Source organism: Caloenas nicobarica, chromosome 2 (genome assembly GCF_036013445.1).
Source record: "Caloenas nicobarica isolate bCalNic1 chromosome 2, bCalNic1.hap1, whole genome shotgun sequence".
Classification (NCBI taxonomy): domain Eukaryota; kingdom Metazoa; phylum Chordata; class Aves; order Columbiformes; family Columbidae; genus Caloenas; species Caloenas nicobarica.
Genome location: NC_088246.1, coordinates 10952055 through 10971194, shown reverse-complemented (window position 1 = coordinate 10971194; position 19140 = coordinate 10952055). Strand labels below are relative to the sequence as shown.

General features: G+C 38.4%; 1 protein-coding gene across 1 annotated transcript in view; it reads left to right on the top strand.

Moving 5' to 3' along the window:
* PTPRN2 (protein tyrosine phosphatase receptor type N2) overlaps positions 1 to 19140 on the top strand; it is a 652409-nt gene that overhangs the window by 54534 nt on the left and 578735 nt on the right. The window contains 1 exon segment of the mRNA XM_065628527.1: positions 12304 to 12354. Within this exon segment, the coding sequence (XP_065484599.1) occupies positions 12304 to 12354 (51 nt within the window).

The following is a 19140-nucleotide window of genomic DNA, read 5'->3' as shown; positions in this document are numbered from 1 at the left end:
TCATTGAATATCACGTCTCACAGAATTATGCGAATGTCAGTCAATTTACAATCAATTGTAAACTGAAGACTCACGTCTGGAACTTCATGAAATCTTATCACCAAGCATTTTTGGAGGAAAAAAATAAAATCCAGTCTTGAATTAATGAAACTTTGGAATAGGCTTCCAAACTATCAATGAGATTATTGTAAAACAACTTCTGTTCTCAGGGTGCCTGCAAGAAATGAGAGAGCCCCCTTCTGCTGAACTCTCTGAAATCCCAAGGCAGTGGTCCTGGCAAGTCAGTGTAAGGTGCTCTCAGGAAAGCTCAGGTCTGTTCTTATCTCGGCCACTGGCTTTTCTCTGTACTTTGGACTTTTTATCCCTCTTAACTCATTGTGCATTACAGACATTTCTGTGGAGGTTATTCTCCTTCACTTCCTTTGTCAGACTCTTATTTTCTCCTGTTTCCTCTTTTCTTGTACGTTTTTTTCACTTATTGCATATTGAAATATTTTTTTTATTTCCTCTGTAGATTTTCCTCATTCATTTTCATCCTCTATATTAAAAAAAAAAAAAAAAAGAAGCCCCTGGAGTAAATGTTGGTAGTCACTTTGTGAAGCTGATATTCCCCATCCATTCTTTTTTTGTTGCCTAGACTCTGGGCTAATTACTGCTCCTGGCAAGAGGCCGCATTCAATAGGCACAGCCAGCTCTGGAGTTGAGAGCAGCTTTGTGGGGCAGCGGAGGGAGCTGGGCAGTGGTTTCCCATTGGTGAATACCGACATGAAATTCCCCATTCTCTTCTCTTTTCCATTTTGTGCCTTCTGCCTGGTAACTCTCAGGAGCAAAGAACATCCATGACAGGATAGTGAGTGAGCACAGAAGAGGCTGTAATGATGGGAGTAAAGACTGCTGCATGAATGCAGGCAGTAAAAGGTATTTGGCTTTATATAAGACAGGCTGTTATGATGAGATGTGTAGAAATTCACAGAAGTACCTTCATATTTTTGTGGGATATGTTGCCTTCTGTATGGAATTTCTTTTCAGCAAACATGCTTTGAAGACTTTGAGTGATGCTAAAGAAAAACAAATGTCCTTGACTTCAGTCTTTGGCTTAAGTTTAGATGGGAATATGAAAAATATGCAACACTAGCATTCGGTTGTTCTCAGAAGTGAATTTTTATCCTCAGATGGATCATGACAATCTAGAACTCCAGTGTGGTACACCTGATGTGCATCTACAGGGTTTATCAATCGTGTAATCATGCTGACTGTGGTTCCTTCTTATCCAAAAGGAATGTGGTAGAGGATTAACACAAGATCCAGACATATTTTTTCCTTACTTTATATATGCCTTATTTTTTCTTTCATTAAAAACAAACTGTATGATAACTCAAACTCACAGTGGAAAGAAGCAATCGGAGCTGAGACCTGAAGAACAATCTATCACTTCATCAGAAGCATCTGCATAGCAAGTCACGAAAGAATGGCAGATAGTGCTCCTGAAGTCATAGAGAGATTTGTACAACTTGTCACCTGAGGCTCGGAGGTCTCCTTGCCTGTCTGATACTTGACCAGTTCAGGGTCCTGAATAGAATTCTTGTCCCTTGCCATACTTTTCAGTCCCCTGCCAGCACCCCACCCCACTTCTCAAGGAATATAATCTCAAAAGTTCATGTACTGTAGAGTTCAGTGGCAGGCATGGAGCTGCTTCACATTTTCTGTTGAAATCTTTGCACTTTTTGAGTTACAGCACATTGACTTCACTTAAATCACCATTTAAAAAAGTACTATTTGGGAAATGCATGTTTGCATTGCACTGAATACTTCCCAGTAGCTTTATGTAGCTACTTCCTTTTCTTTAAGGTTCAAAACATCTCTGTGAGATGTGCAGAATTTAAATAAAGGCGCACAAAGGCTATTATTTGTATTACATGACCATTAGCACCTCAAACTTGACCAGGTCTCTGTTTCGCCAGCCACTTATAAACACATTGTAACAATCAGAAATTTTAGCACTTAACTAGAGACGACACGCAAAATACAGAGGAAAAGTCATGGTGAAATGATTTGCCCAGGACAGCAGCAAAAATGAAGACCAAGACTAGAATTCCAGCCTGCTAGATTGTAGTCTACTAACCTTGCTAGTAGATCTGGCTTATAAGCAGCTTGATATCTCCTCATTATGAGATTCAGATACTCACAGGACGTGCAACATCAACTCTTTGTTAACATATTTTTCTTATCAGTTCTAGAAGAGCTCTGGAATTTTTTCTCCTACGGCACAAGCTTCACACAGGCACTTTGGAGGTTATTGTTTACACACGAAAAATAACAATGATGATAAACATGAACAAAAAAAAGTGGGCTTTTGCACCCTAATTCACAAAGCTGCTCAGACACTTCAATTCCATCCAAACCAGTAGGCATTAGATGCTGAGTTAATGAGAGCTGGTGACTATATGACTATAATATGGCAATGACTTTTGACTACTCTTAATGGTGAAAGGCACCTATATAAACTCCTGAAGGCATCCAGGCTTCAGATTTTTTTCCTAAATAAATAAATTTTCTCAAGGACAGTTGTTCGTTCTTGTTTCAAAGAATTTAACAGTTAGATGAACTTCTAGAGTCTGTGAGGGTTAGTCTTCTAATGATATTTTTTTTTTTCCCAGAGAGAAAAATTTTCTTTTGTGTACTTCTTAACAAGAAACCACAATATGAATTCTGGTGCTACTCTGCATGCATCATATTTGTCTTGTTTCAGAATCATCTCTAATTTTCTTGGCTTCCTCTCCAGATTGCTTTAATCATTAGTCTTTTTCTTAACTGCTTCTCTGATGTGTGTCATTGTGGTGCCTGCCTCTCAAGAGCTATCCTGGGGAAAAAAAATCTCGCTGGTATCACAGGGTGAGCAGAGCTGCTCCACAGAGACAACGGCACAACGTAGTCTGGGACAGCTGGCTCTCACGCCAACCTCAGATACATCAGGGTGAGTCAGGAGTAATTGGAGCACAATTACTGGTCAAAATCAGGACCATTCACTCTCAGTTCCATATTTTCTTTGAAATAGGTGTAATTTTACAAAAGTAAGTAGAAGTGGATCATTTTATTCTGCAATGAATTTAAACTACTGTCTGGAATGAGTTTTGAATCAATACAGGATAGATTTAAATCTTTATCAGCATAACAAAGCATTGTCCTATGTCTGCCCCTCAACCTCAATCCCAGACAAGAATGTAGAGTGATGCCCACGTACGTGGTTACATATAGTACATACAATGGGACCTGAACAAAGCCACAAGGTGCTGCACATCGATTATATGTCAAGAGATAATTTGTATTGATTGGAACAGCTGGTGGCTTTTTAAGAAAATATAGTAAATAAACATTTATAAAATTCTGTCCTTTTTCTGTGGAAAGGGAAAAGTTTTAGGCATCTTCACTAAGTAGCGTTAACTTTGATGTGCTACCAGTATCCTTGTATGAACTATTTCTCATAACTCTGTCCCATACTAGAGAGCACTGCAGCTTCATTGGCAATTCAAATTCCCAGTGTAAATTACATAGATAAATCTTGGTGCCACAGTCCATTTAATTTTACCTAATATTATTCTTTTTCTTTCAAGAACTTTAAGAGGCTATGACTTTCTGCATTGACTTTCATTATTTTTCTCCAACACATAAATAATTAATGTGGATTACTCTGGGCTGTTGAAACTCTTTATTGAAGAAATTACCAAGTGTTTATAATAGTGTCTCTTTCACGAGAAGAGCTTGGGTGATTTTGGCACTCTAAATAAACCTTATAATGCGATTCAAAATTGCACGATAAAGGTACGAAGCTGTTTTGCCAAACACATTCCAAATAATAGCAATAAGTGCAATTTAAAGTGTTTTCAATATCCAGCAGGCCTCAGTATGGATACTCAGAAATAGATGGATTTAGAGCACTGCTTGTGTCCTGTCTCCCTGTTTGGAGCTCATCTGTTAAGTGTAGCTCCCAAACTCATGTCTGCTCTTGTCCAGATTAGAATTATTTTCGTGCAGTAAATGACTGTGGACTATGCTCATGCACTTCAGATTCCAGAGCTATACAATTATTTTTTTCCTTGCAAAGTTGTTTTTCCCAATTCCACATGATAATTCACTCAGCTCAAATTAACTGTGAAATAGAGATGGAACAAAAAGAAGAGTGATTTTCTAAGAAGAATGAGGAAGGGAAAAAGAAGGGATCATATGTGACAGGTACTGGTTGTACTGCAGCTGTTGGTACAGGCATCATTATTAAAAGATGCTGTGCTCTATTCTAAACAAAACAGAACAGTAAAGCAAATCATTCCAAAGAAATCCTCCAGAAAAATTGTTACTGCCTTTGAAGTCTGCGCAGGACAGTGTTGGCAGAGGCACACTACCCCTAAATATTGGGTAATGGCTTACTTTTAGAGTCAATATAACGGGATGAAAATTGCTGTGAATTTTGGTGATTTTATTTTTTTTTTAGGCACCAAGGAGATACCCATTAAGATTCTCCGATAAATAACAAAAAGAAAATTTTGGTGCTTGTTAGAGGAAAATGATAAACATATCTCTTTTACTTCCTTTGATTATGCGAACAATGTGAGTTTTCTCAAAACACGAGGCATGACTTTAAGGAACTGTTTTGAAAAAAACCTGTCAATGAATGTGCCTCCTGGAGAGCGATTAGCTTCAGATGGTGGGACATAAGCTTCTTTACCGTGTGTGTGTTTTGGAAAATTTTATCTGAACTATCTTCCAAAGCTTACAACCCTCCAGCACAGCTTCTATTTCCTCTAGCTGATGGTTGATTCCTTCTCCAACCCAGGTTGTCTTAACCCTGACAGTGGAAGAAGGCTAAAATTATAATTAGGACTTAGAATTCACCTCCATTCTGCAATTTTGTAAAATGAGTATACAGGAATAAACTGACAATTACTGATGGATAAAATGAGGCTGACAGATATAATGATGACAGCAGTTCTTCCACAGAATAAATATGACTGAACTGCAGTGCTTGCTGGCCTGCATGCAATAATATCGAGGAAGGCTTTGCTGGTGACACCATACTCTGCTGTATATAAGCTTCAGTGTTACCTTTTCAACATCTTATGGCTATGAATAATACTAGAAGACTTTTCTGCCCACAGATTGTATGGGGAAGGAAGTCGTACAGGCATAGCAGGTAAAAAAATCAGGCCGCTTGTTAATGTGTTTAAAGAGCAAAGTGGAATTATTAGAGTCAATGGTGTTCAGCGTTCAAATTCTGTGCTAAGTGCAAAAAAAAGTTTTGCTCAGTCACAGTTGTGATTTCAGCGGGTGTTGGGGGATTTTTCAGGTGACTGCCCAGCGAGGAAATTAATTTTAAGAACTGGTGACCAGAAGAAGGTATTGAATCGCAGTTATTGAAGGCCTGGTCTGGATCTTTATGACATTTTGTATACAGCTTGTGAGCACTTCAATTAACATTTTCTAATTTTGTAGGAATGGATCATGCATTTTATATTGTAGAGATGCAATTTTTTTTCCCAATATGGGCTACCAGCATGGCAAGGATCTTTTGTTTGGGGCTGCATTACTTGGGCAAAATCACATTTTACGCCCCACTACCACAGTTAATAGGTGTGGGTAAAAGATTTTGGTCTTGATCCTCAGAAGTTATAATTTTAATGTTAGTTTTTAAATTATCTTCTATTTGTTGTCCAATAATGGTTTTATCTGCAAATCTTGTATTTAAATAGAGAGCATGTTAGTGTTCAATGTAACCATTAGTGGAGCTACTCGTTTGCCAGGTTACGTCTGTGCTCCCCGTTTGCTGTGTGAGCCAGTTGTGGTCTCTGCTGAACAGAGACTTGGAAAATGTAGCACTGAGAATTGTATTTTTTCAGAGGAGACAACACAAGTTCTTTTAATATTTACTGTGAAAAAAAGACAAAAAGACACAGCAAAGCACACGTTGCCTGTATCAGCCATGTTCTTTCTGAGCCCTGGGCAAATGCAAATTCTGTTCTGGACCTTTCCAAGCAATGGCCTTTCCCCGTCTCTTCGCCTCCTGGTCTATTTTTACTGCTCACATCTTCAGCTCTTCTTAGTATTGACCTTTCCTCAGTGCCCTACATCATTGCAATCATGGCATTAGTAATTAGATAAGTTAATAATATTTTCACCATGAAGCAATTACTTTCTTTAGTGATGGAGAGACTCAGGACTAATTACATGCAATAGAAGAGATGTAGTTGTTTGCTTTTTTTTTTCCTAAATGCAGAAAGGACAAAGTACCCACCTTATACAGTGAGAAACAGTATCAATTAATACAGCATTTTTGTACTATTTTGCCTATTTAGTACATCAATCCTTGCATTCTGGTGGTGGAACAATGGTTTCTTGGAGAGCAGAATAGAATGGGTAGGAGTTAGGAAAAAAACTTCTCAGAAAGAGAATGGAGGAGTTTGGAATAGAAAAAAAAAGAAAACAAAACAAAGAAAAAAAGGTATAAAAATGAAAATTTAAAAAATGGAGCCAGGGAATATCAACATTTATTATAAAAGTGAATGCCATAATAAAACTAAAGAAACAGTAGTTGATTTTTCATATGCAATTGATAGGTTTTGAGTAATGATTACATTACACACGTATGTACACTTATGGTGCCTGCGTAACCACAGAGTTTGGGAAATGGAGAGGAACTCTGCCTAAAACCTGTGGTCAGCTAAAAGTACATTTTTCCCAGCCATTCTTGTGATGTTGTGTAATTCCAGACTTGTTAGGTGTACATGAAGATAGATGAAGCAGATAGATGAAGATGTGTCAGGTAGATCCTAGCTTTAGCCGACTGAGCAGAAGTTTCTCTCACCTCTACTAGTGAGATGAATACATCTCTCTCAACCAGATGACTTCTCTATTCAGATTTCTACATGAAAACCATGCTTAACTCTTAGCAATCAGTTCATGTTATCATTCCCTATTGCCACTCTGCACTATCTTGATTTTTTTCAGTTAGAGCTGCCCCACTTCTGCGAGCTGAGCACTCATGAAATGTCATTCTAGGACCATATTTCTTCATCCCCCTATAGGAAAATAAACAGGTGTTCTCTATTTAGAGGCGCCCACAGCTGATGTTAAAGGCCCAGGGAGGCCCATTGGGCATGCCTGGTATTGGCAAACCCAGGTGTTCCCTATTTTCTCTCTCATTAGTAGTAAGTATTTAGCAGTACTTAACCTGTAAGGTCCCCTTACCAGAGGGCAACTAAATCTGAAAGAAACGGATAATTTTGGATTGAGCTCTAGCTATTAAAAATGTTAATGGTTATCTGCATATTTTGATTAAAGCAGCACATACTGGCTAAAACTTTGTGGTGAGTGAGGTTGTTGCACTTTGGAAATGTGAAGCGACATTAAGTGCTCACATAGAAGTTGAATGAGGAGCATGAGAGGAAAAGGCGGAGGGCCCTCAACAACAGAAAGGATTTAGGAGGTTTGTATTTTCCCATTTTCTGATTGATAGGTATAGAAGAAACTTCTCTGTTCTTGCCTATTGTTTGTTTACTTGCTTTGATTATAAGACAATTTTTGATAAAGAGGCTATAGGATATTTTTATTATATCTTAGTTAATAACATAATTATGGGTTTTGGGCATTTTTGGAAGATATGTTTAATGTAAAGTTATAACGAGTTAGTTAATTGGGGTAAAAGAGAAATAAACATAAGATAATCTAGTTGATCAGTGGATTTTAAAAAAATTATTTTCCCAGTAAGTGAATTACTACAGCTTTTTCTAGATGAAGTTCAGGTGATTTCAGCTGATGTCTTGACTGTCGTAACCTTCAGAGACACCTTTTATAAATCCAAGCAAACAGTATATTCCAGTGTGATTTAAACTTTCCTATTTTGTCTTTAGGAAAGCAGAACTGCTGTATCCCTGATGACAGGATGAAGGAGATAGTTTTATTAGTGTCTCTTGAGAAAAATACCTTGATAAAGACATTTAAACTTTTAGGTGCTGTACTTGAAACAGTATTTTGTGATTATGTTGTGCTGACTGTCTGGGAAACTGCTGGAAATGTGGGGTAGAGGGAAAGAAAAGGGAGGTAAATGACTTTTTGAGGCCATATGGAATCTCTTTTCCTGAATAGTTAACAAAGAATGCACCATGTAAATGTATCATAATATAGCATAGATATCTGTCCTCACTTTAAGTAGTCATGAAGTTAAAAAACACTGAGAAAATGTGTCTATATATGACTGGGTTCAATACAAATGGTCCTCGTATCTGACACAACTTACTAGAATCACAGGCTACTGAAGTCTGTATTTGGAAGGACAAAGCTAGGTATTTATTTATTCTCCTTGACCTCTCTCTGAGAGACCTACTTACCTTGGTATTTGGAAGTTTGGTTTGGATTACGCGGGCAGCCTGGGCTGTTCTGACCTGTAATGACTTTACTCATGTAAACCCTTCTGGAATTCACTGTGATAATTTATCAAGAAGATAGCTTATAAGCACATGATTTATGTCAGTATAATAGAAATTGGTGAGCATATACCACAGCTTTGTGAGCCCTTACGTTTAAGAATGTGGAAAAAATATGGGATAATCCTTATTGTTGTGCTGACTGGATTTTAAATAACTCCAATATGTGTCAGGGAACACAGCACAGGCTTATGTGCCCTGGTGACATGGGAAGAGGATGGCCAGCTGAACTTCTCATGGCTGCCGGTGCACAAGTCATTGCTCCAACCTTCTTTGTGACTACTGAGATGTGGGGACCATACAAGAATTAGCCATAGAGTTGAATCTTTAATGCAAATTAAGTAAGAAACCTGTGTTTAAATTCTGGATCAAGATGTGTACCTGTTCACTTTTAGTCTTTGTCACCTGGTTATGTTGATAACTTACTGTAGAGCTGCTCTATCAAGTAAGATTGGGGGTTTGAGATTTTTTTTTTTTGTTCGTGGGTTGTTTTTGTTGTTGTTGTTTTTTGGTGGGTTTTGAAGATATTTTTAATGTGTTTTCAGAGATGATCTCATGGTAGGGAGATTGCCTGGTAGAAAATGAAATGTAATTTTGATCCCATAAGGCATGAACTGAATTAAGTGTTTTTTGGAGAAAATAGCACTTCACTCTTCAGTGGTGACTTATTGCCACTATTACTATTAGTAGGGAAATTATATTTAAAATGAAATATGATGCTTCTTAATATCATAGCAAATAACAACAAAAGATAAATTAGTAGTTAAATTAGCATATTGACTGGCTGCATTAAATATGCGTAATAATCAACTATAGCAATACATAATTTGAAACAAAATATTTTTCAAGGAGTTTTGGAGGTCCTTGTCTATTTTAGAGTATTCATAGATGGATGCAGCTTGCCATGCATTGATTTTATTAACTTGCTCTCTGAGACATAAGTTTCCAAGGCTAATTGTGTCAGATGCCTTGCTGCAGTGAGTGTCAAATAACCAGCTATTATTAAAAGAGAAACAAAACCTGATAAAATCAGCTTTCTTCTGTGAAATATATTAGGTAATAAAGCAAAACTTATCAAGCAAAAATCAGAGTGCGTTTCAGTCAGAGTTCTGTACAGAGGTAGCCTGGCCATTTCTTGCTTGGTACCTGAGCATGCTCATGGTATTTATTTTGAATCTGGATTTTTCTGTTTCTGAGAATATCAGTATATTATGGGATGGCCCGTCTCTGGCAGGTGGCCGTGGGCAGCAGGTGGCTGTGGTCCCAGCTCCCAGGTGTTGCAAAATCAGCAGGGTCTGGGTGAACCAGTTGCTGTTTTAATGTGTGACTCCACTAGAAATGTTCCTGGTTGAAGCTTCCTATGTGATGGGTTTTGAATCTACAGCAGAACCACTGCAGGATGGGAAACCAACCACAAAACTGCCTGTGTTCCCTCCCTCATGAGACACCTTCCACAGCCCTTTATTTGCCAGTGGATATTGTGGGCTTCTGGTTTTTAAGCCTTTTGTGATCTCTCAGGCCAATGAGGCAGAGAGATTTAACCAAAGATTTCTTCTAATCATAAAAACATTTCTTTTAGAAAAGATCATGTTCCTGGTTTTGGAAAGCTGAAGTTGAAATGTACCTTTCATTTGTCTGGCTTGTATTAGTACTTGAAGTCTTTTACTTTTTTATTTTTCTTGCAAGCATTCTCTTTCTGAAGTGATCATTACTATGCTTTTAATTAGAGCTCTTCTTGTGCTGTCTTTGCTGTGCTGATGCATTTTGGTCCCTGCCTGTCATCATTCTTGCCTTATGTTCTTTATGAGTCAATGTATAGTTAAGCCATCCTTCTGCTTTGCTGGGTGGATACCAAGGCTGCAATCAGATATCTTCAGTGAGTTTTCAGATGCTGTTTCAGGTCAAATGGCTGTTACATTAGACTTGACTGGAGCAAAATGGTATGCATACCAAAAATAGGTCACGAACCAAAGTTTATGGATCGTGTAGACACATGCTGTTCTGCCAAACTCTACTTGAAGAAGCCTTTTCTGGTCTGAAACTTCCTCTGCCTGTCAAAAGCTACCAAAACTATACCCACAGCTTATTGGCACACAGCTAAAAGAACAAGAGAACAGTTGTATTGGCGTGTGTATTGTAGGCTTTGATTATCTGCTCAAGGTTATGTATGTGTGGTCTTTCCAGGCAGATGTGAGATAGATACAAGGGACTCTGCTGGTGCTCCAAATGACTTGAATTCATGTAGATATGCTTGCTTAGCTCAGACCTAGTGCTGCACTAATAAATCCTGCTGAGAGACACAGTATATTAGTTCAGGCTAAATGATGTGCTAATACGGTTACCTGCTGAAAGGCTATGCAGGCACACATAAGTCACTCTATTCCCCTGAACTTGTCTTTTAGAAGAGTTAGGACTCGGGTAATTCATAGGCAGAGAGTCTTGAGCCTTTTAGTTTTTCTGTTAAGAGCAGCCTACTTAATCCATTGGACTCTGATGAATAGCAATGCTTGGACTCTGTGGCTCTGTGGAGATAGGCACGACTGGTAGAGAAGATTCGCTCCTGTGTTTAGATGGGGAGAAGTTCCTGGCTGTTTTTTAATGCATAGTGTGGAACTGTTCAAGATTGCTTAATTTCTATAGCTCCCTGTGTCCATTTTTAAACTTAAGGTACTTCCCAGAGAAATGAAAAGGCTTAATTGTGAAAATGTGTTCCCCAGAGCGGTTCCTGTGTTCAAAATACAGCTTTGTTCCTTGGACTTTATCCAGTCCTAGCTCTCTCTTTCTCAGAAAACAAAGTATAGAAACTACTGGTTAGATGAATGGAGTGCACGCCATTAACAGTAGCACAATATTTCACGCTGCTTCTGTACTTGGTCCTTGTTTCCATCCCCCAGTGTGGAGTGACCAGAGCAGAGGCACATCTTGCATACTTCATTGCTGCCCTCACGAACATCAGCAGGAGTTCATTTTATTTGAAGATAAAGGAAAGAAAAACTGAGGTCACCCTACCTAGGTGATACTGGCAATAGGGGAACAGAATACACATCTTCACAGATTAAATAAAATTTAAGTGGATGAGCTGGAATTACCAACCTGGATCCAGTTTCTAGAGTGAGGCGTGGGGCTGCCATAGCATGGGCCCATAAAGCACCGTTTTTGGAGCAAATTTCCTGCTTTAAGGGAAGAACAACATCATCAAAACCATAATCAAAACCCACCCAAACAAGAGACCCCTAGGATATTTTTCACAGACCTGTACCAACTTGTCAGCTGTCTGTGGAGGTATCACGGTGTTGGTATGGATGGCTTAAAGACTTAAGCCTTTTTCCAAAGAGTTAATGCTCCTGAGGATCTAGGCATGGTCTGTGGTTGCATTTACTAAATCCAAGCCTAATCTGAGCAATTTATACCTGATTCCTAGGCTTGCCTGATCACAGTAGAAATATCTTTGGGAAACTTCTGATTTCTTGGTGTATATTTTTTGCACTGCAGTACTGTGCTGTGGTATAATAATTTAAAACTGAGACGACACAAAGCCCCTCCAGCTACTAACTAGGAGACACATGCATGGAGGAAACTGAACCCTCAGAGGAATTTGGGGGAAGAAAAATATCAAAGGTTATTCTGGACATAGCCAGTTAGTAAGATGTGCTGTCTAACCAGACCCATTTCCCTATTTTTTGAGTTTCTGCACTGCCTGTTTCAGACTCCGAAGGCCAGCGAAACGTCTGACTCTTGCTGAGTAGTTAATAGCCTGAGAGGTCTTCAGTCTGCACTAATTATCCACTGTTTGAAACCTCGATTAATTTTTACCTTTCTGTTGTGTTTTTAGGCTGCCTGTTTGAGGATGACCTTTGCAAATCTTCCGAAGTCTGTGTAAATGGTAAGTCTTCGATGTTTTGTTTGCTGAATACTCTGTCCTCTGCTGTGTAATTGCCATGTGGTCAATTCAATAAGCCCCATCTATATAAGAATGAGAAGGAGAGGAAAGAAAAAAAAAAAAGTACTGGGTATGACTATTTGGTCAGCAGTTGGGGGAAATTAATAGATTTTAAGAATGTATAAATATTCTTTCAACCTTGAACAAAATCACCTCCTTTTATGAGAAACAGATCGTAATTAAATTAAACACAGTGAAATAAGCTAACATTTAATTTGTCTTAATACAGGGTAAAAATAACAGTTTTACCTTCAGGTGGTTCATCTTTTTAGAGGTTGATATTGAGTAATTATCAGTCTCATTTTCTTGAAAAGGTTGTTATTTATTTTAATAAGAAAGAAGGTCTAAAATGAAGACTGCTATTCTTGATTATGCTGCTTCCTTTTACTTGAACTATGTAGAAGCAGCTTTCTTCTGCTCTCCTTCACAATTTCTTTTCAGTAAGTCAAAGTCAACACAAATGTATGAATAAGTCTAATAGAATAGTAGGAAGGACTTTTTCTGACAATAGTCAAAGTTTGTTAATGTGCTATATGAAATTGTTCAAGTCCTGATGAAGGATGGACTGGTTTAGAGAGAGATCTTTCAAAGCAATTACTGTTGTAAAATATGTAGATTCATAATTGGGGATTTAAAAAAACCCCCTATTTTTATATGAAATTTCTGTGTGTGTATGGCATAAAGTAGTTTTGTTTTCCATCAAACATGGGAGACAATCATATGGGTCTTTAATAAATAAACTTCATTTCATCTTAAATGTTTGTTAAATTCAGATATTAATAAAATTAAATTTCTAGGATTGTTGAATGTCAGCCAAATGCATGCAGGAGAGGGAATAAAAGACAGAAATACGGTTGAGGAGCTGAGAGGGATTAGAATAGTTAGGTTATAAACATTACATTTGTTAACATCTCCAAAGGCGATTATTTTGTAAAAGTGTCATTCGGAGTGCAAAATAATGTGCAAAAATTCTTCATTAACACTTTCCATGAGGGACATCAGGAAGGGTAGTGGCATTTTCTACAGCGATGTGTTTTGCTGACTACCAGTGATCTTCAGTGCCCAGCTGTAGTTCTCACCAATACATTTAATGGTGTTTTATGATAGGCCACGGTTGTATCTGGCAGACAAGTATATTATGAGAGTTTGTGTGTTCTCTGACAGCCAAAATCTTCAATAAAGATGTTCCTATAAAGGTTACTTTATAGCTTCTTGCTCCACCTGTTTGCTTAATTGAAACACAATTTTTAAAAACCCAACATAACTTTCATTAGAGTGCAAAATTAAACTCTGGAAATTGTATCTTTGAATTCAGAAAGGACCTCTTCTGTACATCTACTCTTATTTTGGCATAACCGTAACTTAAAGGTCAGTAATAAATAAACCAGTTGATCAATGCTATTTCATAATGTCTGATCTTAAGTAAAAAAATACATGCAGGGATTCTGTCACTGTGTTTACGGTCACAGCAAGGTATTTTTTTTTTTCCCGTAACTGGGCAAATGTTGTCTAGAGTGGATTTTAAATGCTGTCCTTGATGCAAGTAAAAACATGCTTTTCTTGAGGAAAATTAACAGAATCTTTGAAAGATCATACTTTGAAGTACTGAGATGCCATCAAAATTTACTTTTCATATGTACCAGAGAAGAAGAGGGCCACTTGCTTCGGAGCAGTCCTTCCTATTTTTCCTGTCCAAACTGCTTCTGGTTCAACTGTATCTCTGAAGTTCTTCAGAAATCATGATATATTAAAATGCAAATGCTTTGCTGGATTGAAAGCTCAAGAACCGGAGTCCGTGGAGTTTACTGTGCTCAGGAGCAGAGCTTACTCTGCATATTGCAAGGTCATGGCAAGGTTTGCCGCCTTTGTTGTCACACAAGTGCTGATTTCTGAAGGACGGTGTGAATGTGGGTAAGAAAGAGCAGCTCCTTTTGGGCAGCATCTTTGAAGCACCTGCGATGTGCAGGTCTGAGGCTGACTCCTGCAGGAAGGCTGATAGTTTTGATCTTTCCTCAGCCTCCAGCCAAGGGCCTGAATTAATCGCATTTTCAAAAATGAAACTGGGTTTGCCCATTGAGGACATAAATCAGAGTATTTGCTGTTTCATGTCATGTCGTCAGCTGGAGACTTGAAGTACTTGTCCTGCATTAGACTTGTAAAAGGATAAGCAAAATGCCAATAGCTGAGCTGTTTCATAATTTAAAACCCCTCATCTTCCCTTCTCATTTATTTTGAAGAGGTTAAGTGCCTGAAAGATTCTGATGAATGTTCATTTGTATGAGTAAAAAAAGGTATGTTAAAAGAAATTTGATTGTTAAAAGCAATATAATCCAGTTATAAGATCTGATATAAACAGCATAACTGTTTCAGTTGCATCACTTACATATGTTTAGGTCATACACTGTTTTGCAGGGCGAAGACCAGCTGTAGTAATGATTGCTGACTTTTCTGCCACTTTCCCTCATCATATAAAGGTCTCTCTTGGCTTCAGTGATGTGTTCTTGCTTATGTTTGTTTAATAGCTCCAGCAGCATGCATGCAATATTAATTCATTTTCATGAACCTTTTATCAGTTTCCTGAGCTGCACTGACTCATCAAGTGGTTAAAAAGGAACACATTATTTCATGTTTATTTTAATGGCATAAGGATAAGCCAGGTAAAAAGACCAAATGAGTGTTTCTGGACTCTTCCTTTGCAAAGGTAGAACTTTGCAGGGTAAAGTGGCTTAGGTGTCATTTATTTTACTTCTGCTATGTCATTACCTCTATTTTACAGTTGGAGGAACTGAAATTTTCACCCATCTAAAATGCTTGAAGCTGGAAAGCTTGCATCTGAAAAACTTGATACGAAAGGTGGAAATGCTTACGAGCTGCAGACCCTGAGAGAAAATAATCCGGCATTCTATAAGATTGGAAGTGCTTGCTCCCCAATAAGTGCTGATAAGCTACTACAGATACCACAGGAAGCAAATAAAGATGTCTTCATTAAACAAGATATATAGAAAGGAAAAGAATAATATAAGGAGTAGAATATGAAATTAGATATGTGTAGTGACACAGCTGTAGGTAAAGAGGGTTATGACATTCACATGTTCATGTAGGTTTTGCTGTCTGGGTTAGAAGTTTAAGCAAATGAGTTCGCCCATGTGTGTGTTTTATTTTATTAACCCTTATGCCTAGAATGTGTTGGTATGAAAAGGAAAAAAGAAACATCAAGAAGAATTTTTAGAGTATCTCTGAGACAGCAATCCTTCATTTGTTCTAGAATGCTCCTTATGTTCATATATTAATATTGGTATATTTGGATAAATGGGAATATGTCATGTTCTCTTTTGTATTTTAAGTGATAAGTAAAGCAGTTCATATAAAATATTAACTTAGGTTCCTTGTTGGAAGGTTTAAACAAATGGGCTCCTGAAAGCAGGAAGGCAAAGAATAGTTTTTATCCTTATGAAATGACGCTATTGAATTCTGGTGGTGCCACTGGGGAAGATGCCATGTGGTATAGATAAAAGCATTCATTCCAAACTAACCACCCCTTATTGTCCTCATTCCTCCCTTTATTAAACTGTTTCAACTGCTCATTTAGAAGGATGGCATTCTTTCCCTTAGGTTTACTCTCCAGATATTTTGCTTCAGAAAGAACCTTTGTGCTGTGTTTTATCCATGTGTGGATACCGTGAAATATCTTTGCTCCTTATCAACAGAGCCTTTATAAATCAGGGCAGTTTTATTTATGAAAGATGTTGTGGCTGCAAGCCTCCTTCCCGCATGAAATCATAACAGGGTTCATGCAGACAAGATCAGATTGTAAAAAAAAAAAACAAAAACAAAAAAAAAAAAACAAACAAAAAAACAAAAACAGGTCTGTGAGGCCAACCAAAGAAGTTAATTAAATACAGTCATTGGTACAGCGTGCATCATTAAGTCAAGCCTCACTGACAACCACTAAACCTCTCTTAGGAAGGCATGGTCTAATGTCTCTAGGAGTGTTTGAAGCTGCCGTGCTCCTGAAAGGCTGTATAAACAGCTGTGCACAGCTGAATCAATATTGCTTTATGTATGCAAGCGGCGCTTGTTAGGAGGGACTTAGGTTAGCACGGTGTGTCAAAGGCATCCAAGCATTGCAGTACAAAGTCATGAGCGTTTCTAAGTTTGGATGTCTCCAGATAGCTCAGAATATTAATGTACTTTCTTCCTGAGCTACAGAGCTCCCTGAACATTTGGAATATATAAGTGATTGTGTGTGCTGGTGATGAGCCATAAATAGTAAACATGTGCTACAGATGATAAGGGAGAAGAGTCAGGGTTCCTGAAATGGTTTCTTGAACTTAATGTGTCATGCTTTGAGGTTTTCCAGATCATTGCCTTGTAGGATGGAATTACAGCGGGAGATGCACCTCGGCGTTGTTTAGCGAACAGATGTCTGCAGCTGCATCTGTGTTTGCAAGGCACTGCTTTTACAAAAGCTATCGGAACTTTGTCGAATGACAGTATAAATCTGTGCCTAAGCTTTCCAAAGCTTTTCAGTAAGAATCGGTGCTTTTTATGACTAAATTCAGACTCCAGCGGATAATGCCAAGCGGCACCTCTATATACTGTCGCTTTACTGTATGTACAGAGAATTTCTGTGCTTTCCAAGGATGTGGTAATTCTTCACAAGTAACTCAAGTCTTAACACTACCCTATAAGCTAAACCTGATGTTGTAACTTTTGACATGAATTCTGAGGTAAATGGGAACATGTGTGTTCGAAGTAAAAACCTGATCAATTATTTAAATACAAGGATTTACTTTCAATAGTTCTTCCATACTAGTTTGACATCAAGTTTTTGTCAGACTTAATTTTTTAAAAATATGCTTTGAATAAATACATCAGAATCTGGTATGATACTCAAAAAGGAGAAAATTTTAGTGTTTTCCCTTGTATCATGGTATTCTGAAAACCCACGTCTTCAGAATTGTTTACACAGTTTGTTCAACTGGAATCAAGGATGGTACCACCTAGATATTCTTGAGAGTCTGTGGCTGTGAGGATGGGTGTCTTAGTTAAGAAGAGTTCATACACACATATTGAAATAATTCCGTGTTTGCATATGTGGAAATAAAGACCAAGAATGAAATTTACTCGCTTCCTCTGCCCCGCACTTGTTCCCCATTAAATTATGTGACAGCATCATGTAACAGGAGCAAGTCAGTGATATGGAGTTTGTTTGGGAGTCTCTGGTCCCCATCAGCCTGTGAACTCCCTCTCCCCCAATGTTGGCTCTGGCTTCCCCTTGTCTTATGAAGATCTAAAAACACCAGTATTAATGACAGTGTCATACCTCCCCAGGACTAACGAGTGGAAGAGAAGTTGTAATGCAGAATTAGGAGTGTGAAGGGGAGCAGGAGGTGGTGACTTGAGACATCTCAGGGTTTCTCAGCTCTACTCCACCCAACCATGCCACTGCTTCACGAATCAATTGTACGGCCTTGGTTCCTAGACGAGGGGAGTCTGGTAAGCTACTGGGTATACACAGTCCAGTGCCACTGACAGGATCATTGACGCTGGATGATTCTGAGCTATTTGAGCTAAAAGCACTGTGGAAAAAAATAACATTCTAATTTCACCATGAGGTTAAAAATGCCAGGACAATGATGACTTCATCTGCTTTACATTGCAGTAGGGTGTGGTGCTTTTATTCTCTTTGAAGAAAAAGCCTGTCTGTCTTCCAAACTGTCTATTTGTGTCCTGTTTTTCTCTTGGTGTAGTGTTTAAAATAGCTGCCTGAGTGACAGTGGGGTGTCTAACACAACTGGCATTAAAACTGGAGTGGTGGTCAAAGGTGAAGTTATAATCTTCTCCTTAGGAAAAGTCACTAGGTGTGATAGCACACCTATGGTTATCCAGCATCCTAGCTGTCACTAAAAGTTTTATTGTGGCTTTTTTGTGTGTTTGGAGAATCTCAAGTCGTAGCTCCTGCAGGGCACAAACCATCACTCAGACTTTGACAGCCTGCTCTTTAGCACCAAGTGAGCGGCCAGTATGTGCAACCATAAATCTACCACCAGCCATGGGTAATCCTTTATATTCTGCTGTCCTGTGCTAGTGAATAAGTCTTGGAGCTGATGAGTGTTATTTCATGTGGACAGACCTCCTTTTTCTTCCAGCTCAGTCAAGAATGCTTTTGTGTTGTCATATGGAAACTTGCATTTCCATCCTAGTGTTGTGATTTGTGGTAGTGTATATTCTCACTCCAAATATTATAGAATCATCGAATCATTTTGATTGGAAGAGACCTTCAAGATCATGAAGTCCACCTGTTAAGCTAACACTATCACTAAGCTATGTCCCTAAGAACCTCATCTATGCATCTTTTAAACCCCTCCAGGGATGGTGACTCCACCACTTCCCTGGGCAGCCTGTTCCAGTGTCTGACAACCCTTTCCAGGAAGAAATTTTTCCTAATATCCAATCTAAACCTCCCTTGGTGCAACTTGAGGCCATTTCCTCTTGTCCTACCACTTGTTACTTAGGAGAATACTAATGTGTTCCATGCTACCACAGAACCAGGGCAAGTATTGCAAGTAAAACTGTTTAATCAGTGAATGTTTGAGTGTTGTTGGTGGTTTTTGTTTGTGATGGTTTTTTTGGGGGGGGCCAGGAGGAATTTTGATGTTTGATTCAAGATGTTTGATCAAAAGACTCCACCTCCTCACCCACAAGTTGGGGAGGTGGAGGGTCTAG